This window comes from Rissa tridactyla, chromosome 8 (assembly GCF_028500815.1).
Source record: "Rissa tridactyla isolate bRisTri1 chromosome 8, bRisTri1.patW.cur.20221130, whole genome shotgun sequence".
NCBI lineage: Eukaryota > Metazoa > Chordata > Aves > Charadriiformes > Laridae > Rissa > Rissa tridactyla.
Genome location: NC_071473.1, coordinates 27846046 through 27871390, shown reverse-complemented (window position 1 = coordinate 27871390; position 25345 = coordinate 27846046). Strand labels below are relative to the sequence as shown.

Below are 25345 nucleotides of genomic sequence, written 5' to 3'. Positions count from 1 at the left end.
GCCTGTTCTTCTCCACAGCTGTCTGAGAATGGGATGATCTTAGGGCATAGCCTTAGGGCACCTGGATACAAAAATCATCCTGTCCTCCGTTGGTCCTCATCTTCCAGCATCTCCTGGGTGCTCCATCTCGTTAGCAACTCCGGTGCCTCTCTTTTGGTAAAGATGAACCTGCCTGAGGCTTCAGGTTTCCAGGAGAAGACCAGCAACAGGAACAGCTACACTGATGAGTTGGTGGCACTAATCTGCAACAGCACCTTAAATGGCTTCGGATTAGGGAGAGCTGAATCCCTGCCAGGGCTGGAGAGCTGGCTCTTCACGTGCTGCAGCCTTAGGGCAAGACCTGAAGACAGGTTTTCGTTCCCTGGGGGAATGGTGCTCATGCCTGTAATTTAGCAACCCAGTAAATCCTCCGGATTACGTAGATGTAGGGTGTTGCGTGGGTGGAGTTTAACTCGATGATTGCTATGGGTCCCTTCCAATTTGAGATATTCTAGCTCTAGTGTGGCGGGATGGGGAGTGGGATGGACCCCGAGCCGTCCCGCTGTGAAGGTGAGCCCAAATACCTTGAGAAAGTCCCACGCCGCTGCTCTGGGTGGGTTGTTTGTATTGTCTCTGTCTTTTGCTCACTGGTGATGTCCACCGAGGCCCTGGATGCTTTCTCATACCCTACGAGGCAAGGCTTCTGCACCCACAGCTCACCTCCCAGGCGCCTGGGGTGGCAGAAGACCAACTGCAGCTGGGCCTCGGTCTCCTGGCGACCAGGCTGCAAGGGAAGAACCAAGTTTGCTGGAGCTGGAAAAAAAAACCCCTCTCTGTTTGCTGGCGCATGAGGTCATCTCTCCTCTCGGCAGCGGGCTGGGCTGCCGCTTGCTGAGTGCCTTCGTCTGGTATGCGGGTGTCAGTGGGGTGTGCCGGGGTGGCGGTGCCCGGGTGTGAGCACCGGGTGCTGCGTGCTTGGGTGGTGAGCGCAGGAGGCATCGCCTGGTCCAGGAACCACAGACGCAGAGGACAGGGACCTTGTATCCTCAGGCTAAGCTATGCCAGAAGAGCACTGGGAAGGAGGAGCCTCCATGTGTATCAAGTACGACCTGCTGTCTGCATCCATGCTGCAGGTTTCTGCTTGCTTTTGGATTTCCTCCACCTCCCTGTGCTGTCAGAGGTGACCTGGGCTGGGGGTGGGCAGCTGGGGACCGTCTTTTGTGTCCCAAGGAAGTCAGCAGAGAGCACAGTTCCTTAGAGGGAGGTTGGGGATCCCGTGGCAGCATCAAGGTGGTTTGGAGCCGCTCGTCAGCACCCCTCCAGACCCTGCTTTTCCCCTCAGGGTATTTCTTTCTCCTGCCTGCCTTTGCCAGCCATTCTCTCAGTTGTGGCTGCTCGCCTCGGTGGCGCTGAGGAACTCGTCTGAAATAAAGGTCCTCAGGCTTAACCACTCTCGTACTGGCCACTGAGGGCTTGGCAAGCAGATGAGAGGTGGCTTCAAGAGAAGACCTGGGCAAGGCAATGAAGGGTGCTGGAGCAGGCATGTCTGGTGAGATATCTGCCAGTCTGCTCTCCAGCAGTCCCATCTGTCCTGGCTGTAGCGGGATGCAAAATCTCATGCCTGTCCTTCCTGGCATTTGCCATGCAGTGGCGTGGGCAGCTGTCGCTTTTCTTCCTGGCGAGAGTGGATGCGGAGCACGGTGTGGGCACTGGTGGCACAGGGGTGGCTGATGGATGCAGACACACGGGGGTAAGCGCAGAGACATGGGGACAGGGCTCATTATTAGCAGAGCAAGAAGGGGAGGTTTGCGTCGCCTGGACTTGTTCCTTGGCCATCAGGGTGGGCTTACAGCTTCGTAGCTGGTGTCCTCATCTTTAAGCGTCATTTAAGATGTCTACCTTCTCTCCCCAGTCTGCGACTGCAACGGGATGTCCAGGCAGTGTGTCTTCGACTGGCACCTCCTGAGGGAGACGGGGAACGGGTACCGCTGCCTCGGCTGCCTGGGCAACACGGAGGGCGTCCACTGCGAGCGCTGCAAGGAGGGCTTCTTCCGCCAGCGGGAGGAGGACTGCTGCCTGCCTTGCCGCTGCCACCCCCAGGGTATGTGATCACTGGCTGGGAGGGGACAGGATTGGGTCAAGGGTGTACCGAGGCTTCAAGTGCCTGCTCTGTACGTCTCCCTAGGCCCTGCTGAGCACACGGGCTAGGTCACGCTCCAAGTCCCTACATGCCAGACCAGAGCATTGCAGGAGGAGATGGGAGCCAGCTTGGCTCCGGGTGGGGTTTTCTGGGGAGGTGCCAGAGCCCCTGTGCTGTGTTCCTGCACCATAAGTCACAGGAGCTCCTCCTCCCCCTGGGTGCTTCACTGCTGGGTGCTGGGAGTTCCAAACCTCTCAGCAGCTCCAGGCTGCAGCCAGGCTTCAAGACCCACCTGCCTCCCAGAATAATCACAGGCTCACAGAAAGATTTGTGTTGGAACGGACCTTCAAAGATCACCTAGTCCAATCCCCTTGCCATGGGCAGGGACATCTTCCAGTATTTCCGTTGCTGAGAGCCCCAGCCAGCCTCACCTTGAACACTTCCAAAGATGGGGCATCCACCACTTCTCTGGGTGACCTGTTCCAGTGTCCCACCAACCTCACTGTAAAACGTTTCTTCCTTACGTCCACTGTAAACCTCCTCTCTTTCAGTTTAAAATGTGTGCCCCTTGTTCTGACGCTACAGGCCCTGGTAAAAAGTCTCTCTGTCTTTGTACCATCTCCCCTCCCGAGATACAATGCTGTGAACTCAGAATTATCCTTTCACTTTTATGACACAATTGAAAGTCTTTGTGAAGCTTGCCTTTATATATTGAGCCCTGTTTATATATTGAAGGCCTTTAATAAGGTGTCCCCAGAGCCTTCTCTTCTCCAGACTGAACAACCTCAACTCTGTCAAGCTTTCTCTGTAGCAGAGGTGCGCCAGCCCTCTGACCATTTTCATGGCCCCCTCTGGACATGCTCCAACAGATCCATGTCTTGTGCTGGGGACCCCAGAGCTGGATGCAGTGCTCCAGCTGGGTCTCACGAGAGCAGAGTAGAGGGGGAACATTACCCTCCTTGACCCGCTTGCCATGCTGCTGGTGATGCACCCAGGACACGATTGGCTTTCTGGGCTGTGAGCGCGCATTGCCAGCTCATGTCCAACTTTTCACCAGTACTCCCAAGTCCTCCACAGAGCTGCTCTCCATCCATCCATCCATCCATCCATCCATCCATCCATCCATCCATCCATCCCCCAGTCTGTAATGATATTGGGGATCGCCCTGACCCAGTTGCAGGACCTTGCACTTGACCTTATTGAACTTCATGAGGTTCACATGGGCCCACTCCTCCAGCCTGTCGAGGTCCCCCTGGATGGCATCCCTTCCCTCCAACATCTCCACCAACAATCCCTGCCTCACTGAGAGGGACCCTGCTCCGCTCTGCCCTGAGTTTGGCAGGTGGCCATGAACCCGTTGATGCCTGCCAGGAGCTGCCTGTGGGGAGCTGCTTGCCCCTCCCAGCTGCCATCCCTATCTCCAGAACAGAGGCCAAACCCCAACGCAGGGAGCGGTGGCTTTTGCTGGCTTTGTGAGTCAGGCTGATGCTTCCTGGGTGTTGTAATGTTTGGCGGGTTCTGCAAAGGCTTTTAATTGCCTTGTAAAAGCGAAAGAATAATTCCTGAGTTCATGGTGTTGTGCCTCAGGAAGGGAGGCAGTGCAAAGTGCCGCGGTGCTTGGGAAGGGACTTCAGCCTCTCCAGCTCCTCCAGTGGCTTTTTGCAGGCTGCAGGGCTGTGAGATGGGATTTCTACCTCTGGGGTGTTTTCCATGGGTCTTGTGGTGGTTACACAGTAGATGTGATGGTTCCTTCATCCTCACCAGGTTTCAGTTTCCTCTGCACGTAGGTAGCTCGTACCTATAGGATCCTTGTAGAGGGACCAAAATCAAGTTCTACCCATGTCTACTAGCAGAGGGTCTGGCAAAGAAGAAGAAAATGCTCTGCTTGGTTTGCATGCTCTGGAGTCCGTCTTGACCTTCACGATGACCTTTATGGTAGGGAAGAGGATCCTTGTCCTGGGCATCTGGTCAATGCCGGATGGGATTTATCTCTTCCACGTCTCCTGCATCAGTCAGGGAAGCTGGAGCCGCTTTAACATCCAGACCCGGTGTCTCATCCCTGTGCTGGGTGCCTGTCACTGCACCTGGGCTGCTGCTGCGATGACGGTGCGGTGCTTTGCTCCCTGTTCAACCAGCAGCATGGCCAGGACGGTGTGGGAAGGCGCCCATCCAAACCTCTCCTTCTCCTCGTTCTGCAGGTGCCCTCAGCCCACAGTGCGACAGTGACGGCCGGTGCAGCTGCAAACCTGGCGTGATGGGCAAGAAGTGCGACCAGTGCCAGCCGGGCTTTGAGTCCCTCTCCGAGGCTGGGTGCCGGAGGAACGGACAGTAAGTGCTGGTGACCATGGGTGGCATGGGGACAGCTGGAGGGCCAGCCTCCAGAGCTCTCCCAGCTGCTGTGAAGGGCCTGTGCTGGCTGAAAACACCCCGTGCAAGGGCAGAGGTGGTTTGATTCGCGGCAGCACACCGATAGCCTTAAGCTAACCTCGCTGGGAGAGAGCAGGCTCGAGTGGGGCTGGACGTCCATCCCACCCTGCAGAGCTCGCTGTCACGCAATAGTGTCAAAAGCTGACCTTAGCCATGCTCCGAGGTGTTTGCTTTATAATCCAGAAGGTGCCAGATAACAGCTGGGCTAGCTGATGTGATATAAAACCTGCCCGTGCATGGGTCTGCCTGGTGTCGGTGCCACTCGCAGATGTGCATGCAAAAACCAACCCCTTCCTTTGCATGAAGCCCTGTTTAAACACCTTTTGAAGCATTTCTGGTTTGGCTTCCCCAGCTCCTCGTCTTCCTTGCTTCACCCTGCCGTTTCTCCTCCGGGGCCCCCAGCGTGCGAAGGGTGGCTGCCTGCAGCTGTGCTGCCATGCCTGGCCTCCTGCCTGAGCCTCCCTGGCTGTTGCTGTCTGTTGGAGCTCCGCCAGGGTCTATTAGACTCAGCCAGGGTTTATCAAGCTCAGCAGAGCTTCGCTTTGCTCTTGTAGGTGGGCCTGGTGCTCCGGGGTGTCCTGGGGCAGTGGCGTTGGGCATTGTCTCAGCCCGGCATCCATACTGCTGCAGGTGGATTACTCGGAGAAATGGCTCTGCTGATTATTTTTCCCCTTCTAGCATGGGACTGGTAGCTGGGGGGTGTGGGGGGGTGTTTCTCTGCTGTCTTGTAAAGCAGCTGGGGGCACTGAACTCCCAGGCTGAGCTGGAACTCCAGGTAGAGGTTCCCACTGTCCCTGTTGCAGGAGTGCGCGATGCGAGTGTGACCCAGCTGGCAGCACGGGGGGTTGCCTCTCCGGCCGCTGCATCTGCAAGGCGAGCGCTACCGGAGAGCGCTGCGAGAGGTGGGTGCCAGGAGGACTTGCCGGACCCCTGGGTGGCATGTCCTCCATCTCCCTGACAATTGCATCCCTGGCAGTTGCCCACCTTGCCATCCTAGCCTGGCGATGACCTTGAACCATGGTGACAGCTGTGTTGCATGGCTGTCATTAGAGGGCTGATTGTGCTGGCCATGAACAGGAGAAAACAGACTCGAACATTGTCACCGTCTTATGTTTTCCCAGGTGCAAGCGACACTTCTATAACTTGGATGCCAGAAACCCCACGGGATGCTCTCCCTGCTTTTGCTACGGGCACTCATCGGTGTGTGTCAGTGCGGACAACCACAGCATCTACAACATCACCTCCACCTTCCAGCAAGGTGAAGCCCAAGCAGGACATCCCTACGGCTCCTGGGGGTGTTTGCCATCCCTTCTCTTTAATGTGCTGAAGGCCAGTTTGCAGCCTTGCTGGGAGTCCCTGTGCTTTGACGGGTGGGATGGCCTGATCCTAGGCAGAAGTAGGGTGCGAGAGCAAGCGTAGACTTGCTTCATCATGTCTTTCCTGCCAGTTTGGAGGAAACCTCTATGCCTGGCTTATTATTATCAGCACAGGGATATCTGTACTGCCCCCTCGGAGGTCAAGGGGTAGGAAGCTGGAGGGTTTTGATAAGACACAGCTTGAGAAAGTTGCTGGAGTCCTGAAAATGCCTTCCCTGTCCCCACTGACTGCACCTCGTTGGTGCTCCAGGTGCCGAAGACTGGCGAGGTGTCCATGAAAGCGGCTCCTCAGCCCAGCTCCAGTGGTCCCCGCGCCATCAGGATGCCTTCATAACGGCGAGGAGATCGGAGCCGATATACTTCGTGGCACCTGGTAGGTGTGATGTTGGTGAGGGGGAGAGGTGATGGTGTCTCCTTTGCTTGATCTGAGCCCATGAACCAGGCCTTTAGGAGGAAGGCAAGACTTTAAGCCTTTAATTTTCTCCCTTCCTTCCCTTTCTAGCGAAATTTCTCGGGAACCAGCAGTTGAGCTATGGCCAGACGCTCTCCTTCGATTACCGCCTGGACCGAGGGGGACGCCAGCCATCTCCTCACGACGTGGTCCTGGAAGGAGATGGCCTGAGGGTCACTGCCCCCTTCTTGCCCCAGGGGAAGGTCCTGCCCTGTGGTGTCAGCCAGACATACACGTTCAGGTAAAGGGGGATGCCGGGGTGTTTGGGGCAGGGTGAGCAAGAAAGGCTGTGGCTTCAAGGAGCTCCTGGATTCAGCTGTGATCCCTTGGAGGTGACAAATGGTTGCCTAGTTTGGGCTGGATGCAACTCAGATGCTTCTTTCCTGGATGAGAATGTGACCTTGTGGAGAGGGGCGGTAGGAAATCTGGCTTGAGGGTGGGCTGGGTACTTTGCTCTGGGTTAGTCATGTGGGTGGAGGTTGTTCCCCAAAGCCTTGAGCTCAGGAAGGAGATGGGTGAGGGTGCTGCGTTTTCTTGACGAGGCATCTCATTTTCTTGAAACCGGTTCCATTTCTGCCCCCTCCCACGGGCAGGTTGGACGAGCACCCGAGCAGCAAGTGGAGCCCGAGGCTGAATCACTTTGAATATCGGAGGCTGCTGGGAAATCTGACAGCTCTCTGGATCCGAGCCACCTTTGGGGAGTACAGTAAGTGGGGGGAGAGCTGCAAGGGGGTAGCACAAGGTTGGCTTCTCCTCGTTGCTGGAGAAGCCAAGTCTCCAGATGGAGACACCTTTGCTAAAAGATATTAAAAATAATAATAATTTTAAAAAGCACCCTAAGATGGGCAAAATTAAATTATGAAGAGATTGAGCAGGTTGGTAGCAGTGGGGACAGCGAAGCCTTGGCTCCGGTCCATCTGCCCATGGGTGTTGTAATGAAACGTGGGACCTGTGCAGGTCCTGGGTCCAGGTGGAGGTGCTGGCCCCCGCCGGTGACCGGCTCTGTCTCTCTCCAGGCACCGGCTACATCGACAACGTCACCCTGGTGTCGGCGCAGCCAGTGGCCGGTGTCCCTGCTGCCTGGGTGGAGCGCTGCGAGTGCCCAGCGGGCTACCTGGGGCAGTTCTGCGAGAGGTGTGCCCCTGGCTACCGCAGAGATGCTCCTGGCCTGGGGCCGTTCAGCACCTGTGTGCCGTGCAATTGCCAGGGGGGAGGAATTTGTGACCCTGACTCCGGTAAGAAAAGCCACAACGTTGTGCTCGTAGGGCTGATGGGATGGCAGGACAGCTGCCTGCGCCCTGGGAACTGAGCCCCAGGGGAGCGTGGGGGACACTGAGTGGGACGAGATCCCTGGCTCGGGGGGCTGGAGTGCAGGGAACATCTGGAGTGAGGGTAAAACTCCTCAAAGCCCAGAAACGCCGCGGCCAAATATACAGGAAAGATGCACTGGGATCAAATTGGGCTTAGGTGATCCTCAATGGAGAGAGTAAAAAGCAGCTGCTACTGCTTGAATAGCATTACAAATTTTTCTTCTGACTTTTTATTTTAAAAGTAATTGTGGTGTCAGTAGATATCGGGGATGTAAACATGTTTTACTACCTGTCTTGTTAAAATACCCCACAGTGTTGCCAAGTAAAGTCAAAGTAACGCAAAGTTAAGCTGTCGCTGTTTTCCAAGTCTGAATTGGAAATGAATTTCAAATATGTGAGCATTAATCAGGAGGCACAAAAGGCAACGTGTGGCTCCTCGAGAGCTTTATGAGCTTTGAAAAGCGAGCTCCAGCCACCTTTGGGTGGTGACGGCGGGCCTCCATGCTGTGGGGTGGGCTCCTCCATGGGACTCTCGCTGGGCTCCCGTTGCAGGAGCAGGTCACGGTCCTTCCCGCATGGTGACGGACTGATGGGCAGAGAAATGAAGCGTGTACGGGCAGGTGTGGGGATCGCGAGGGCTCCGGTGGAGGATGCTGGCCCATGGGTGCTCGTGCTGCAGCGAGTGGCCAGGAGGTGGAGCGGTGGAGGTACCCCACCGGGGGTGACAGCAAACTGCCCTAAGCCCTTTCCTTCCTCCTTCAGGTGAATGCTACTCGGGAGACGAAAACGTGGGCAATAGTGTCAGCTGCCCCTTCGGCTTCTACCGAGACCCCCTACCGCCGCATGGGTGCAGGCCATGCCCCTGCAGCAACGGCCAAGGCTGTTTGGTGGTGCTGGGCGGCCAGGAGGTCATCTGTGACCGCTGCCCTCTTGGAGCTGATGGTAATGCCCTTCTCCAGGCAGCTTCTGCTCTGCTTTTCTCCAGAGCTTCTACCTGCTGTACAGGGAGATGCGGGCAGCAGTGGGCCAGGGTGCTTGGAGCCAGCCGGATCATCCCATCTTCTCAGCCTGGCTTGCCTACGGGGCGTTTCAGCTCCAAGGACTGTGTAAACGCCCATTGCCCTGCCCCGGGAAAGGTTCTTGTCTAAACAGATAACATGGATGGAAAAAGGATGTGTGGAGAGGGAGGGGAAAAAAAAATAGGAAAAAACCCACCAAATAGGAAACGACTTGCCCGAGGTCAGTTGTTGCACCCAGCTTTCAAGAGCCTGCCTGCTGCATTGTGTATTGGCCGTGGTGGCTAGGAGAGTGGGGATGCTGTTGTGCCGACCCTGACGGGGCTGAACTCCCCCATTTCTGTGGGACAGAAGCAGCGAGGCAGCCTCTGCCTGCTGGGCAAGAGCTTGAGCTTCTCCTCATCTCTCCTTTCCCAGGGGACAACTGCGAGTACTGTGCCGACGGCTATTTTGGAGACCCAGCGGCTTCCCGGCCCTGCCAGCCATGCCACTGCAATGGCAACGTGGAACCCAACGCCGTGGGCAACTGCGACCGCCGGACAGGCGAGTGCCTCAAGTGCATCTACAACACTGCCGGCTTCTACTGCGACCGCTGCAAAGATGGCTTCTTCGGGAACCCCCTGGCCCCCGATCCGGCCGACAAGTGCAGGGGTGAGAACTGGGCACTGTTTGAGCTGGGGATGAGTAAGAAAATCCATGCAGGTGCTTGGGTGGGAAGGTTGATGCTGCAAAAGCCAAGGCTGGAAACTGGGGAGCGGAGGGCAGGAAGCAGAGCACGGGGCTAAATGGTGGGAGGAAAGCAGAGGGTAGAGGGTGGATGGAAGGATGTGCTGAGACTTGCGTTGGGGACAGGCGCTTTTGAACCTGTGCCACTCCGACCCACAGCCTGCGCCTGTGACTCGGCTGGCGCCGAGCCCCTGAAGTGTGGGAGTGATGGGAGCTGCATCTGCAAGCCTGGCTTCGAGGGTCCCAACTGTGAAGAAAGTGAGTGCCCGGCTTGCTACGGCCAGGTGAAAGCCCAGGTGAGCATCTCTGCCAGCCCCGGGGCCCCTGAGCAGCAAGGCGGGGAGAGACACATACATTTACCATCAAGCACCTCCTCCTGGCATCCTCAACTATCTCCTAGTGTGAATCAAGTGATTTTGCAGGCTGTGCCTGAAACTTGGGTTTGTACCTGATTCAGCCAATAAAAAAACAGTGACCTAGAACTGCTGGCCTGCCATGCCCCATCTGAAAACCAGCCCTTGCTTTGCTCTCCATCCTCTGGTTGGACCCGGTTCCCACCCTGGCCTTTCCACCATGGGCTCGGTGTCCCGCTGGCTGATGGCCTGCTCTGCTGTGGTTGCAGGTGGACCTGTACCTGCAGCAGCTGGTGGAGCTGGAGCTGCTGTTCTCAGAGGTGCAAGCTGGTGGTGGGGCCGAGAGCCAGGAGCTGGAGGGGAGGATGCAGCTGGCTGAGGAGATGCTGCGGGCTATCCTCGGGGAAGCCCTGAGCGTGCAAGGTACCACCCGCCCGCTGCCCTCGGATGGGGAGGATTTTTCTCAGCGATGAGTTTCTCTTCAGCCTCTCGCTTTTCTTCTCCCCAGCCTCTGACAGGTCTCTGGAAAGCCGGGTGGCCAGGATGAAGGGGCAAGTGTCCAGCTCTCAGAGCCACTTGAGCGAGATCAAGGCAACGGTGGAGAGGCTGAGGTCTCTTGGGAGACAGTACGAGAGGCAGGTGCAGGACACCCGGCAGCTGCTGGAGAGAGCCAGGCTGGACCTGGACCGTAGCACAGCCGCTCTGCGTCGGGTGGTAAGAACATCCTTGGGTGACGGTCTCTTAGTCTAGACCAGAACTGGAAAAAAAAATACATGGGGAGAGAAGAATTTAACGTATTCAGTTGTTACATTCATTTTTGACTGCAGAAGATATTCTGGTGGCTGGTTCTGTAGGGCTGGGACGTGGAGAGGTGCTGGCAGGGGTCTTTGGGGGCCTGTGGATATTTAATGTGCTGCAGTGGCCTCTTCCACTGCTGAATTGGACGGAGGGGCAGGGGAGAGCACTCATGCTTCTCTTCCTCCTCAGACCATTCCTGTTTCAAACCTTCCCGGGGGCTCAAATCAGTTCTTGATGCTGGCCCAGGAAGCTCTGAGACTGGCCAACAGGTGAGTTGCTCCTGCGGGGAGGGGGGCTGAGATCTTGCTGGGTGCCCAGAAGGTCCCTTTCTGGGGGTTCTTCCCTTGCTGTCAGGCTGCAGCTGCCACAACCTCTCTGCTAGTCCTGGAGCAAGGGATGATGTGTCTGCTGGGCTGACTTCGCTGCCCTACAGAGCTGTCCTCGGTTGCCTTAGAGGGTGGTGCTGGGTGTATTTTAGAAGTATCTTTGGGGTCAGAGTTTGGTCTGAGGATGTCTGGTTGGAACAGGCAGGACCTGCCTTCCCCCTGGTGCTCCTCTACCCTTAGGAGATGCAGGAGGGACAAGCGAAATATGACTCCTCTTCTCAAACATGTTGTGTGTCCCGGGAAGGTCTGGTCCAGCACCACTGAATACAACAGTAAAGGAAGTTGGTGGAGGAAGCTCAGGTGGGAAACCTTTCTGACCAGCCCCCTCCTGTGCTTTGCAGCCATGCACAGGCCGCCAACACCATTGAGCAAGCTGTGAAGGCTGCACAGGAGGACGCGCAGCAAGCGCTGGAGCTGGTGCGTGCAGCCGCCGGTGGAGAGGAGGCTGCCTCCGGCTCCCTGCGAGGGCTGCTTGGGAAGTGAGTGGCTGCTGCGTGTCCCGGAGGGACCTGGGAGGGAGGAGGGGGGTGGCCAAGTGTCCATGCCTCCTCTCCTGTCTCCCCAGCGGAGCTGCAGAAACATGCGGTTGGAGGCAGGGCAGGCAGGGACTTGCCTGGATTTCGGTTGCTGGCACGTCTGAGTGGTGGAGGTGGAGGGTTGGCAGCTCTGCAGAGCATCTGCTTCCCATCCCACAGACCGTGATGGTCCCCGGGGGCATGGCCACAGCTGGGGAAGGGGTTTAATGCCGTGTGTGTGAACAGGCTCATGGGGGTGACTCTGCGCCCAGTTGCAAATCTGGGCTAGGTTTAGCCCACGGGTAGATTTATCCCCACGTTGTCTGGTTGGGGTGGTGCCTCTCCAGAGCCCACCACGGTGCTGGGACTTTGCACACCAGTGGTGGGGTGTGAGCAAAATGGCCCCGAATGAAGTTAATGGGGAATGAAGCTGAATGGGGATGTGCAGGAGGGAACATCCAGTGGCAGGGATTAGCAGAGCCACTGCAGAGCCTGTGAAGGTTCAGCTGGTGTGAAACACCTTTGGATTTTGGAGCATGAGTGAGTAGCCAGCAGATGTCCCGCTGGGCGGAGGGGCTGGGATGAGGGGGTTGTTTGCAATTAGCTTTTCCAACATGATAAATCTGTGTGGGGCCCTGGAGAGGACTTGGGGAACGTGAACAAGTCAATGCAGGAGGCAGCATTAATGCTGTGGTGGGGTTTGGCAGCTTGGCTGGTACTGTGCTCTTCAACCTTGCATCCGTGCAGGTATGAGGAGCTGAAGTCACTGGTTGGAGGCCTGAAGGCTGATGCTGATGGGATGGCTTCCAAAGCAGACAGGGCTTATCAGGGCAGCCTTGTGCTCCTCAAATCCCTGTCCCGCTTGACGAAGACCGACATCAGCTCCTTTGAGGTGAGGGCTTTGTGCCTGCGGGACCAGGAAATCCCCTTTTGCTCTCCCCTACACTCTTCCTGCCAGCAGGTCAGCCCTTCCCAGGGCTCTGGCTCCACTGGGGAGCCATCGGATATGCATCCTCCCATCCTTTTGCCAGCCATAGGCACAAGGAGCAAGAGAGAAGCATCCGTTGCTTCTTGCTGTAGTTCCTGGGGAGATGTTGGGACCCCCAGGCAGTCATCGCATCTCTGTGTTTCAGGGGGAAACAACCCGGCTGAGGCAGGACGCCAGTGCTCTCCTGAGCCTGGTGGACACCTACATGGCACAGTACAGGCAGCTGCAGAGCCGCACGGGGCGCTGGGAGGAAGAAATCAAGCAGCTGCTGCGGAGGGGAGAGGGCGAGAGAGCGGTAAGAGGTTGGCTGGGGGTCTGCGGCTTTAGTCCTCTTCAGCGTGAGTTGGAGCCCTGGTGGGATGCCCGTGGCACCACCGCTACTACGTGCTGTCCTGGCCTGTTCGCCTTCCTCAGAAACACCGACACTCGGGCTTGTTCTTCTGGAGCCAGTGGGAGACCTCAGCGTTTGAGTGGAGCTGCTGGTGCAGGGTCTCACCCCCGCACCTCCTCCATGTGAGGCAGGTTGAAGACATGTTTCTGGAAGGATTAGAGCTAAGATGACTCATGATTACCAGAGCTGGTTGAGGGACTGTCTGGTGTTCCCATATTGCGTCCTTCATCTGCCTATTGTGTCCCTTTGGTCTGTCACAGACGCTGACGCAGCTGCTGTCCCGAGCCAACCTTGCCAGGAGCACAGCCCTGCAAGCCGTGAGTGCTGGCAATGCCACCTTCTACGAGGTGGAACAGATCCTGAAGAGCCTCCGGGGTAATGTCTTAGAAACCCTTCCTTTCCCCTGCCTTGTGGGATCTCACAAAGGTAGCGCAGCTTCATTTCCACATGCATTTCTTTCAGAGTTTAACCTGCAAGCAGATGACAAGAGAAGGGAAGCCGAAGATGCCATGAGGAGGCTACCGATTATCAGCAGCATGGTCGCAAGTGCCAGGGAGAAGACAGACCGAGCTGAAGCCATCCTGGGAAGTGCTGCTTCTGAATCCAAGGCGGCCATCAGCGCAGCAGGGGAAGCAAAGGAGATCACCATGGGGATCCAGCAGGTGAGGGCAAGCCCTGGTGCTATTGTTGGCAGAAAAGGGTTTGGAAGGGAAAATTATGGAAGAACAGGAGAGGGTTGGCAACTCCAATGGGTGTTCATAGTAGACCTGATGTGTTGCCTTTTGGGCCTGAAGCATTGACTTTTTGGCTGACGTTTGTCTGTAGTGGATCCTGCAGGGATAGCAGAGTTGTCTGTAGATGGTGGGTGCACAGGGGTCTCTGCAGGCATTTTTGTCCTGTAGGCATCTGTCTGTAGCCACCTTTTGGTAACCAAGGGGATTTTTCACTTCCACAGTCTAAATTGCTGGCAGGCTTGTGAGCTCCCAGATTTGGTGTTGGTGGGTTCGACCCCCAGACTGTATGTTGTAGTTCCCAAGGGATTCACTGATGTCTGCAGGAGGGATTGAGCTGTAATCATAGAAACAACTCTCTGGAGCAACGGGTGGGAGCACATGAAGGACACAGGAAAGACTGCGATAATTTTGGGTCCCTGTAGAAGGAAGCAGTTTCCACCAGCTCTGTGCCCCAGTGCACCCAGACCGATTTCAGCCATGGTCTGCCCTTCTGAAAGTCCCTTTGCATTCCCTAGGAGATCACACAGCTGAAGGTGGAAGCCAACAAGACAGCTGATAGTGTCCTGGCCCTGGAGAAGGCTGTGGCCACCCTGCAGCGTGAGGCCAAGGAAGTGGATGGCAAATTTGAGAGGAAGCTCTCAGAGGTTGAGGCGGATGCTACTGTGATACAGGAGGTGGGTCCCCATCTCCCTCAGCTTGCCCCTTGCCCTGTTGATGTTTGGGCAAGACTTTGCTTACAGCTGCCACCTTGCCTTTTAGACAGCGCAGGAAGCTCAGAGGGTCCACGCTAAAGCTGGCCAGGCAGGGGTGGTCGTGCAGGAGACGTTGAGCACCTTGGAAGAGCTGCTGCGTCTGATGAGTAGGTTTTGAGCTGCTGCTGTAGGGTGTGGATGGAGACAGGTCCCCACTGGGGTCTTGGCGGGGAGTTGTGCGGGATGATGTCTGTAAACAGGCTGGGCAGCGGGATGGAGATGAAGTATCTAGAAAGATCTAATCTAATCAAATCCTCAGCCCCCATCCATGGTTCCCTCTTTCTTGTTTTCCTCCTGTGCACCAGACCAGCCTGGTGCTGTGGATGAGGATGGCCTGAAGCAGCTTGAGATGAATTTTAGCAAAGCCAAAACCAGAAGCAAACAGCTGAAGGAGGAGATGTCGGAGCTGGAGCAGACAGCCGTGTTGCAGAAGTCCCAGGTGCGGATGCTGGAAAGCAGCATTGACGAGATCCTGGCAGATATTAAGAACCTGGAGGATATCCAGAGGAGTCTTCCTCCGGGCTGTTACAACACAAAAGCCATTGAATTGCCGTGAGCGAACTCTGGAAAGGCTGCGGCACCTGCCAGGCTGTGAAGGCAGGAGAGCCTGGTCCAGCTGCCCTCCCCAAACCCGGCAGGACCGGCTGCATTTGATTGTGTTGAACTGACCCTTACCCTCAAGTTCAGTGTGGCAGCTGAAGTTAGCATTGTCACGCTGGCCCTGGAGAGTCCCTGATTTTTCAAAGTGGTCTGTCCCTCGGTCACGGGAGGAAGGAGGAGCCTGGTTGAGTGAAGGTGCTACTGGCTGAGGAACAGCATGTTCCTACCATGTTTCTCTGAGGTGCAGGTGGGGTTTGCTTGGTGTCAGCCTTGGGAATTTGCACAGTTCAGAGCCTGAACTTCGCAGCTGAGAGGTTCTCCATCCCCTGTGGATCCCCTCTCCTGGTCTGGCACACACAGAAGGATGGAGAGTCTCTGTCCTTACTTTTGACACTGCCACCACCGCCTCCTACTCATGTTCTCCGTGGGGTCTTCCTCACCTTCAGTAGCTCAGGATGCAGCTCAGGGAGGAAGTGCCAGCTACCTTTGAGCTCAGCGTGCTGTGCTGGGTGGAGGAAGAAGGGGGTCCCAGGCTGCCTGGGTAGCAGAGCAGGAGAGAACTGCTGGGGCTTCTCAAATGGAAAGTCTTTTCTGCTCCACCTGCTCCCTTCAGCCAGGAGGAGAGGACCCCCTTTCTTCCTCCCACACTTCTTTATATGTCCTGAAACCCCTGAGGGATGGCTTTCTTGTTAAAGCTCCTCCTGGGCAAGCACAGGTCCCTCTACCATCCTCTTACATGGCCAAGCACAACCATTCCTTCCAAGACCAGCTAGCGCGGTACCAGGCAGCTTCCTGTGTCTCCTAGAGCCTGGGAGAAGCAAGGTGGTGTCCGCTCTGCACAAGCACTCAGGAGACCCTGCAGCACTTGTCACAGGAATGAGGGCTTTCTCCAGGGACTTGCAGCCACAAGCTCTCATGTCTGAGAGCCTGGTCCCGTACTGCTGGAGTGCCAGCGTCCTGATTTGATCCATTTAAAAATATTGACGATGTCTTGAATGAGTCTCCACCTCTCATTTGGTGCTGCCCAGTTCCCCCTCCATCCCTCCCTCCCACGTGGTCCTAGATGTTTCTTGGAGGCTCAAGTAGTTGTCTGCAGGGTTTTCCACTGCACATCTGAGCAGAGCTTGGAGGAGTTGAGGACTATGGTGTTTGCTTCACCCACCCATGGCTCTCCTGTGGGCCCAGCTCCGCTCTGACACCGCTCCCAGGTTCCCTTAGATGCCATTTCAGGGAGGATAAAAAGAGCCAGCAGGTGCTGGAAGTCAACTCTGCTGAAGCTCCCCAACCTGCACGGTGGTGAAAGAGGAGGTCCTGGACAGAGGAGGACACTGTGGGGGACCTGCTCACCCCTCGTTAGCTCTGGTTATCTGATAAAGCGGCAGCGATGCTTTTGCTCGATAAGGATATTCCAAGTACTAAGTCTGCCTTACACTTTTATTTAAGCAAGATGTATTCTTGCCTCTGGCTTGTCCTCCTTCTCCCGTTGTACAGCATAGGGACAGGTATTATGGACCTGACTTTATTTTTCCACAAGTTGCATTTTCTGAAAAGGAGGACATCAATAAATAAGGAATACTTTTGTCTGGATCTTGCCGACTGGTTTATTTTCTCCAGCTCCCTCTTTCCCGTGAGTTTGGCCATCGGTTCTCCTGGCAGTGCAGCCGCTTGCGCTCTTTGTGACGATTCAGTCTTGGGGCTGTTTTGAAATGACACCAGTAACATCTATGTTCTGTTTTGTTTTGTTTATTACATAATTTAAACATTTTGCTGATAAAGTTTTTTTGTCAATGACCGTTCTTTTCCATACAGCAACAGAAGAAAAAAAAAATTAGGCTCCAAAACTTTTGACAAAGGTGAAATCAGTGGCATGGCAACTTCAACCCCTTTCCCTCCCCCCCATTATTTTTTTTGTTTCCAAAAGGCGTTTGAAGTTCACTTATCTTTCAGCAAATTGCACTGTTTAAAAGTGGAGGTTCAAAGACCAAAACCCACAGGCTTCCTCCCACCCTCCCCTGCACCCTGGAAACCCCGGTCCTCACCTCCCCGGCAGTCTCATGGCTCTTCAGGGATTATTAGTATTTTTTTTCCTATACCCACCCAAAGACGTTTTCCAAACCAGTCCCAGAGCTGAGCAACCTGTTACAAACCCCCTGTCCCACCCCCCCGTGCTGTGAGTTTTACTGAGCGGATACACGAAGGCGCAGGTAAGACAGAATATACTCATCGTCCGTACCACGACGCTACGTCTCTAAGGCATGCCGTCCTAACCGCGATGGGGTGGGAAGCCGTCTGGCTTCCCCCGCGTCCCATCTCATGTACCTGAGGGAGGGAGGATCTGGGACAGCTCTCGGACACGCTGCCCGCCTGCCTTCTCCACCTCCTTTGTTTTCTTTCCCTGTGTCTTTTCCTCAGTTAAAACCTACTGTCCTTCCTCACCCTTCAAAGAAGCATCGCTTCCCCAGGAGGGTAAAATCCCTCCCTGTGTGTGTTTTGGAGGCTGATTGCTACCATTGCTTCTTGTCCTCTGGCTTGAAGCTAAGAAACATGGGTGACATCTGGCAGGACAGGAGACTGCTATCTGAAATAACTTCTGTGTTGGGCTGGAGAGGGAGGAGAGGTTGAAACACATGAACACGTGAGGACAATGGGTGGAGAGGAGTCTAGCTACTGGCTTACCTACGTTGGGTGTCTCATGGATGAGGTGTCCCACCACAGGCACCTGCCCAGCGTGTTAGCTAAGGAGCTCAGTAGAATGTTGGTGAGCAGCTCGAACTGGCTGAAGACCTCCCTGGAGAAGAGGTGTCCCTTCACTCCCAGTCTCGCACGCTCTCCCTACCCTCTCTGCTTTGGCATTTCTGTATCTCCTCACCCCACGGAATCCTGCCTGGAGATACCAGAGGTGGTGCTGAGGGATTCAGCTGCTGAATTTACCACAGCTCCTGAACAAGCCTCTCCATGCAGAGGGAAATCCCTGGCAAGGAGAGACCTCTTCTGGCCTATGGGCAGGTGACATCACTTCTGTCTCTCTTGCTTTCCCTTCTGTGAAGGGCTGTGCCCTCCTTGAGAAGTCGTTAGCTATGGCCCACAAACCCCTGCCCGCCACAAGGAGCCTGTGGCTGTAGGCTACCTTGTTTTGTCCAAAGCTGCTTGCTGTTACAGAGCTGCCAGCAGCATCCAGCAGGCCATCAAACTTAGTGAGATGTGAGCTCCCACTTTTGGAGCTTACATTAGAGGAGCTTGTGACCCTTCATAGACATTTAAGGAGGGAGAAAAAAAAAAAAGGTAATTTCAGATGTTTCCCTGCAACACCCTGAAGGACTCTCAGCCTTTGGGTGTCCCGTCACTACACCGTCGCTTGCTGGGGACCAGCATGGGCAGTGGCTGTGCCTTGGTGGGGGCTTCTAGCCTCAGCCTAGTTAGCCCAAATTCATGGGGAGTGGGCAGATGCCCAGGAGCTACAGGCAGCAGGGCTACACCCAAAGCGATACAAGGTTAGATGGAGCAGAGGGAGAGGAAAAGGTGAGGAGTAAAGTAGGACTGTACCTTCCTCCTTGTGGCTGTGACCTTTCCCAGGTGCTGTGCAGGGTCCTTGCACCCTAGGGATGCTCAGCAGGACAATGGCCCACTTCAGCAACTTTCGTCTCCACAAGACTTAAATAATTTTCTTTTTCTCCATGTTACCTGCCCCGGTTTTAAAGCAAATGTCTCCCCTAGGCTCCTTCCCCGGCACCTGACGACACGTCACAGGCAGGAGAGCAGGAGCCTGGCATGTCCCAAGGGAAGTGTAAAGTAGCCACAGCCGGTTTGGGAGGGGGAAAGTATCATGCATTTAATAAACTCTTCAAGGAGAGGAAGGGGGGAGGAGCAGAGGGAGAAAGGGGAAGTTTACAGACAGAAATGGAGATCCGGAGGCCAGAGGATGGGGATGGACCCAGCCCCCACGAAGATCAGCCAGGGTTGGGGTGAATTCTCACTAAAGAACCATCAACCTAACTCTGACAAAAACCACCACTAAACCATATCACCCCAACTCCACTTGCCTAGGGGGTGGGTTGGATTGACTTGCAGCCAAGGAAAGGTGAGACATGGCATCCCCCCCAGTAATGCTTTGGCAGCGATGCTTGCCAAGGCCCCTGCTCCCCCTCAGAAATGCTTGCCATGACTTTTCAGGGCCAGGAGGAGAGTTTTGTTAGCTGAGTTGTCCTCCTGCTGGCCTGAGGAGGTTTACCTGCCATGGGGCACCAATCCAGTTGGGTTACAACTACCCGCCGCTGCCAACCAGGATTCCTCTGGTCATCGTGTTGAGAGGTCGAAAGGGCTCACACTAAAACTATTTAAGAAAAAAGAGTCCACCTAGATTTATTGAGCCTAAGTACCGTAAGATGATGCAGAAGAGGAAGCCCCTGCTCTGACCATGCTGGGAGGACGGACCGGGGGGGGCCATTTCCCAGTGACATGCTGGGAGGGGGGTGCCGGAGCTGCCTCCCCTCGAGCGCACCGAGCACATCGCTCTTTACCGGTCCCCTCTGCCTCCCCGCCTATGAGGGGGAGGGTGGTTCCCTGAAAAAAGAGACCAAACCGTTCCCCTCGGGGCCGTGCCGCAGTTCCCTGGACATTGCTGCACGATGGAGCGCTGGCGCCGGGGGTGAGAGACAGACATGGGCAGGAGGCCGTGGGGTGGGGAGAGAGATGGAGACACGGACTGAGAGAGAGAGAGAAAAGAGTGATGGAGAGCTGTAGGCAGGCGGGACATGAGGGCTGTCTCCCTGCAAGACCTCTGGCACTTAGCCAGAGGCGTTGATGTAGAGCTGGCTCTTGAGGATGTAGTCGATGACGGGCTGGCAGAGGTAATCCACGACGTGTCCGTCCCCATGCTGCAGGGCCAGTCTGGGGGTGCAGGGGGAGAGAAGGGGTCAGAGCCCGCTTGTCGGGGTCGGGGGTCACCTTGGTGTCCCTACAAATGGAGGGGTGTGTCGGGGACACCCCTCTCCCCACCCCCTAGCAGGAGTCCCCCTGCATCACCCACCTGCTTTTGGTGGAGCTGACAACCGACATGGGGTGGTTTGAGTCGTCCTTCACCACTAGGATGTTGTTCTGCAGGGGAAGGAGGAAGAGAGGAGTGAAGGGATGGCCTGAAAGCGTGTCTGCCCTGCCAGCCTTGGGGATCTGCTGCATGGTGGCCCCATGACCATCCCACCTAGAAGCTGAGAGTATTTGGCCTGGAGAAACTTTGTGCCCTGTGGCGTAGGGGCTCCCCTGGGAGCTGTGGGACCTCTGGCAGCCTTCCCTGGCCACATGTGCATCCACTTACTTTGTACTTGCGAAGTATGGAGGAGTGGTTCATGATCCGGTCAGGGTCTGCTCCATCCCGGGGCACCACCACGATCCCAAACTCCCCAACAATCACCTCCATCTAGGAGCAACCCAAAACGGAGAGAGCTTTATAACCACCCCATGCAAAACCTGACACTCTCTGCCGACCCCCCCGTACCATGAAAAGCTGGACCATGGTCTGGGTGGAGCCAGAAAGTGAATTTGAGTGTATCTCAACAGCCTTTGGCAGAAACTTGGAATTATCAAGGCGTGGTGAGTGGTCTACAGTGGATGAAATAAAAAGGTTAGGCTTTTGGGAGGACTTGTCGTGGTAGAAGGAGGGTGGCAGCAGAAGCAGATGCCTGACGTGACCTCTGCCTTGCTGTAAGGCTTTGAGAAGGATGGATGTGTTGGACCTGACAGATGTCTTGTAGGGTTGATCTTCCATGGTTGTTTGCACCAAGGCTGGTGGCCAAGTTTGCCACCACATGGGCCATCGGTCCCACTGCTCACAGCCATCTTGGATGAGACAAACCAGGCTCATCCAAAAGAGCTCTGGGTCAGCAAATTCAGGCAGCAGGAGCCCGGGAGGTGGTGCTGGTGCAGAATGCCTCCTCTGCCTGTGCTTTTACATCCAATTTCTGCATCGTTTGTGCTGGCCTTCAAGACTTGCCTCATCTCAGACTTTGCAGCCTTTCAGAGGAGATATCTGCCAGCTAATTGTTTTAAAAAACTTAGGATTGAAGACATGGTAACTGATTTTAGAAATGGTTGAGAGGCTCAAGGAGGAGGGGGGCTGTGTTGATTGCCTGATTTCAGCAAAGAGCCAGGTGAGCTCCCGTGGCCAGCACCGCTCTGACTGCTGGGAGCAGCGTGCAGTTCGGTAACCCAGTCCTTCTCGAGGGCTGGTGTCCCCCCATGAAAATGTGGCTTCCTTGGTCAGGCACCGCAGTGTCCAGCATGCCGGGTGTCCTGCTGCAGTCCTTCACTAACGGGGGGGCACAGAGAGGCGGGCAGTGGGTTTTGTCTGTTTAAGTTGTGGCAGTGAAGGTGCTGGGATGGGATCGTGTCAGCTGTGAGCTGGCGACAGGCATCACCTGGCTGATGAATCAAGATGGTTTTACTTCGTGGTCTTTGTAAAGATGGGTACTTGGGTACCCCACATTGCTGGAAAAGTCTTTTGTTAAGTGAAAGCTGTTGATTTGACTGTAAATGTGTTTAATTTCTAATGTCTGGCCAACTTTAGTAAATATTTCCTACCGCTACACCTCACTCTGCTGCGACTGTCACCTACTTGATGCTGCCTCCTTCCAAGGGACAAGGAGTGGGAGCGCAGCCTTTGGAAATCCCTTGGAACGGGGTTACCCTGTGTGACTTCTGCGTGAATGGTGGGTGGGAGCAGGGCTTGGATCTGTGGAAGGGGAGGCTGGGCAGGGTGGGTGACTTGGGAGCAGAAGACCCCATCCCTCAGGCTGCCCGTGTGTAGGGAAAGTGAGGGTCAGGGTTGGGATGGAGGAGGCAGCGGGGGATGGTGGGCACAGCTCCTGCCATCCCAAGGGACTTGTGGCTCCCAGGAGCGCTGGGTGTGGGAAGCAGAGGAGGAGGAAGGGAGCCCAGGGAAGAGGAGCATGGAGAGGTGCCCAGTGGTGGTGACTCACGTCTGCCTCGTTCCAGAGACCAGGGATGCAGAAGGACTCCAGCAGGTCACTGCCGCAGAGCAGTAAGATGCGCAGCTCTGAAGAAAAGAAGAAGAGAAGCTCAGAGGTGAGAGCAAATGGGGCAGGCAATGCTTCCCACCCCACCCCTCCCGGCCCCCCGCCATCCCATTGCACTGCTCCTATTCTGCACAGACCTCCCCCACCAAAACAAGTCCTGCTAAAGATCCCATATTCCTTCTCACATCCCTACTGGTGCCAAACATCAAATACCCCTTAGCCTGCTTTATTTCAGCTCCCCTCCCGTGCGGCTGGGTTGTTGTCAGCACTGCTACGTGCTGTTCAACTGCAGCTGTGCTCCAGCCCTGCAGGTGGTGTATCCCCAGCGAAGGGAGTCATTTCTCCGTGCTATGGGCACCCACAATCGCTTCAAGGTCTCCTGCAGGGGCTCCAGCCACGGGGCAACGGGGAGAGCCCGGGGGACTGCACAGAGCCCTGGGCGCAGCTGTGTTTGCTTTAGCAAAGCAACAGAGGTTTTCCTTGCTCATCTTGGAGGACTTCCATGTCCTCCCTTTTTCTCCTCAGGTTGGGACTGGTGCTTACTGACAGCTTGCTTGGAGGGCTGGCTTTGCTGCTCAGCAAGAAAGTGGTGCTGTGGGAAGGAGCTTTCTGCTCTGTCAGGCCTGTAAAGACTAATTTATTTGCACAAGCAGCAGAGGAGAGCCATAAACTCGCCTGCAGGGGTGGGGAGAGGCAGCTGCATGGGAAGGTGGCTCCCCGGTTGGCATTTCCAGGTGGCCAAAGCCAGGTGCCGGTGCCAGGCTGGGTGTTGTACCAGGCTGGGTGTGAGATAGATAGACCGTGAAACGGGTCTGAAAAATAGCAGCGGGCTCGCTGTGCAGAGCGCTGGGTGATGTGTGGTGGTGCTGTGTGTGGCAGCCCAATGGGTCTAAAACCCTACAAGGCTTTGGAGAAAGGGGCACGGTGGCTGGTCGGGCACCTGAACCCCCTTCTGCTGCTGCGCGCAAAGCTCTGCAGGGCTGCAGGCAACGCGAGGGTGGGGGTGACACCACCATGGCAGGGCAAGTTCCAGGGCACTCGGGGTGATTTTCAAAGCATGATGCCATGGCAGGGCCGGGTCTCCACTTCTCACTCCCTTATTTCAGGCTGCTTGTCTGCCAAGGGGAATGGGCTCAGGCCAGTTTAGTGGTGCTCCTGTTTCACCCCTGATCTCCGAGAGCTGGCACCGGGGTGAGATGATCCTGCATCCTTCACTCGCCACGGGACCTGTCATGCAGCTGCTCCCGAGCCACTTCAGCGCCAGCCCAGAGGGGCTGGAGCAACACGGAGGGGGCTGCGTACTCACCGATCTCCTCGTATCTCATCACTGTCCCCAGGTTGGCATTTTCATCTGGGGAAGGGAAACAAAACAGAGATGCTGGTGCCCAGCCTGGGAGAGGGGACTGGGAGAAAGTTTGGGGGCTGGCGCCGGAGCCGAGGTGACGCTGGGGCTTTCCTCTACTTACCCACAAAGGTGAAGCGCTCCATTGGTGGGCGAACGCAGCAAATCCGGCTCAGGCTTTCCCCCACCTTCCCCAGGATCTTTGCTAAAGGCAAAGAAGGAGGAAAATTAATACGAGAGAGGCTGCGCAAGCAACCCACATGACCGCTTCGGCCACCCCGGTCCTGCGAAGGGCTCCTGTATCTGAGTGCAAGAACCACTCTCTACATCTCCCTACTGCTGCCTCTTGTGGTCTTCAACTCCCAAGAGCACCACGCTGTGCCTTGAAGGGACCAGCTGGACAGCTAAAATCACTAAAAAAAAAAAATAATAATCACAAGATGTTTGTTTTTATGGGATTTAAGTAATCCGCACTCGTCTCCCCAGCTAATACCTCCGTGTCCCACATCCTGATGGCTTGTGTGGGATCCAGCTGCACCACCTCTCCTGCCAGCTCATCCCTCGCACACACCCCACAGGTACCAGATACCCTTTCTCTTAGCTGCTCTCACTGCCTGGACATCATCCAGCTGAAGTCCAGTGTGATTTTGCTGACATTTTAATGTGCTCTTGGTTCCCCTCGCTGTGGCGGATGCTACTCCTGCTCCCCTCCCTGGCATCGGGTCCCCTGGGCTTGGTGTGTGGAGCCTGACAAGCAGTCCTGGCTCAAAAATAAGATGATGGAGCACCATTCCTAACACTCAGCGGTCACGGCTGCGAGGTGAGGGGTGGGTGGTCATCTCCCTCGTCCCTACCCTGCTGCTGCCTACCCGCGGTGGGCTTGTTGGAGACGTTGTTGTTGTTCTGGTAGATGGTCTGCGAGGACTCACTCTGGGGCTGGCCGATCACGGGGGTGATGGAGGGGGTGTTGACGTTGGAGAGGATGCAGCCAGTCACTCTCTGCAAGGAGAAAGAGAAGTAGCTGGACCAGTGCCTTCACCACAGTTGCCTCCCAAAACATTTACAACCCCCGTATCAAGACTTGGTGTCCCAGGCTGAAGGCCATCTTCAGTGACAGGCACATCCAGGCTCACATTGGGATCCCTGGTCCCATCCGACCTCAACGGATGGGCCTGGGGCTAGTAGGACTCCATGGATAACAACTTACAATTAAGGCTGGGGACTGTTGGATTAACTTTTTGTGGGGACTCATGAGGCTGGCAGGGCTGCAGCCATGCTACCAGCAGGCAGGCATCGCCCCCGTCTCCTGGGGTGCTCATCAATTCTGATGAGTAAATGAAAATACAGCAGCTGATGAATTAGTGGTGCAAAGCCAGGAGTTTACACCCTACCCCGGGAGCAGACATGCTCTCATCTCCTCCCCCAGGCCCTGCAGGAGAAGCACGGCATCCCCAGGGTCTCCCTGGCTTCACCACCACGGTCCCTGGGTGCGCTGGACATGCTGCCAGGGTGCTTAATGCTGCTTCTGCACCTCCTCTCCGGGCTGCCCATGAGCTCGTATGATGCTGTTTTATTGGTTTCCCACCCTCGCCTTGCTCGCTATATCCAAGTGTTGGCAGCAGCTGTGCCCTCCCTGAGGTCACCTGAGGGCAGTCACCTTCCTTTTTGGCCCTCAGAACCTGCCAGGGCTTTAAAGAGAATTTTCCTCCTGGGTTTTGTGCTCCCTGGGGACTTCCCAGCTTGGCTCAGCTGGTGACCAGGGACACCCATCCACCTCCTTCCTCTCGGGATGGAGCAAGCAGTTGGCATCAATGATTTGGCTTATTCCCACCCCTTCCTTCACCCCTGCACCTCTCCTGGCACTTGTGGGACTGGGACGGCTGCTGGTGCTGGCTGGAGGGCTCCGTTTGCTTTTGCCATCAGGTCAAGGAGCTCAAAGCGGCTGTGACAAGGTATCTCACACCTCTTCCAGGTCAGGACATTCCTGCACGTCTTCTCTCTGTCTGTCCCAGCCATGTTTTGGCTATTGATAT

The 25345-nt window shown here is 55.8% G+C and overlaps 2 protein-coding genes across 2 annotated transcripts in view; one reads left to right on the top strand and one right to left on the bottom strand.

Annotated features, from left to right (window-relative positions):
- LAMC2 (laminin subunit gamma 2) overlaps nt 1–25345 on the top strand; it is a 40793-nt gene that overhangs the window by 4157 nt on the left and 11291 nt on the right. The window contains exons 2-24 of the mRNA XM_054210715.1: nt 1892–2080; nt 4318–4447; nt 5350–5448; nt 5668–5804; nt 6173–6295; nt 6425–6614; nt 6967–7079; nt 7390–7608; nt 8446–8625; nt 9117–9350; nt 9585–9721; nt 10048–10201; nt 10287–10492; nt 10766–10845; nt 11304–11441; nt 12225–12369; nt 12611–12760; nt 13117–13231; nt 13319–13518; nt 14106–14264; nt 14350–14449; nt 14648–14781; nt 21930–22019. Of these exons, the coding sequence (XP_054066690.1) occupies nt 1909–2080; nt 4318–4447; nt 5350–5448; nt 5668–5804; nt 6173–6295; nt 6425–6614; nt 6967–7079; nt 7390–7608; nt 8446–8625; nt 9117–9350; nt 9585–9721; nt 10048–10201; nt 10287–10492; nt 10766–10845; nt 11304–11441; nt 12225–12369; nt 12611–12760; nt 13117–13231; nt 13319–13518; nt 14106–14264; nt 14350–14449; nt 14648–14781; nt 21930–22019 (3405 nt within the window). The 5' untranslated portion in view covers nt 1892–1908. The remainder of the gene's footprint in view (nt 1–1891; nt 2081–4317; nt 4448–5349; nt 5449–5667; nt 5805–6172; nt 6296–6424; nt 6615–6966; nt 7080–7389; nt 7609–8445; nt 8626–9116; nt 9351–9584; nt 9722–10047; nt 10202–10286; nt 10493–10765; nt 10846–11303; nt 11442–12224; nt 12370–12610; nt 12761–13116; nt 13232–13318; nt 13519–14105; nt 14265–14349; nt 14450–14647; nt 14782–21929; nt 22020–25345) is intronic.
- NMNAT2 (nicotinamide nucleotide adenylyltransferase 2) lies at nt 19653–20327 on the bottom strand. The gene is made up of 2 exons (XM_054210716.1): nt 19969–20327; nt 19653–19829 (listed from the first exon to the last, which is right to left on the bottom strand). The coding sequence occupies exons 1-2, from the start codon at nt 20115–20117 to the stop codon at nt 19727–19729; spliced, it is 252 nt and encodes an 83-aa protein (XP_054066691.1). The 5' UTR covers nt 20118–20327; the 3' UTR covers nt 19653–19726.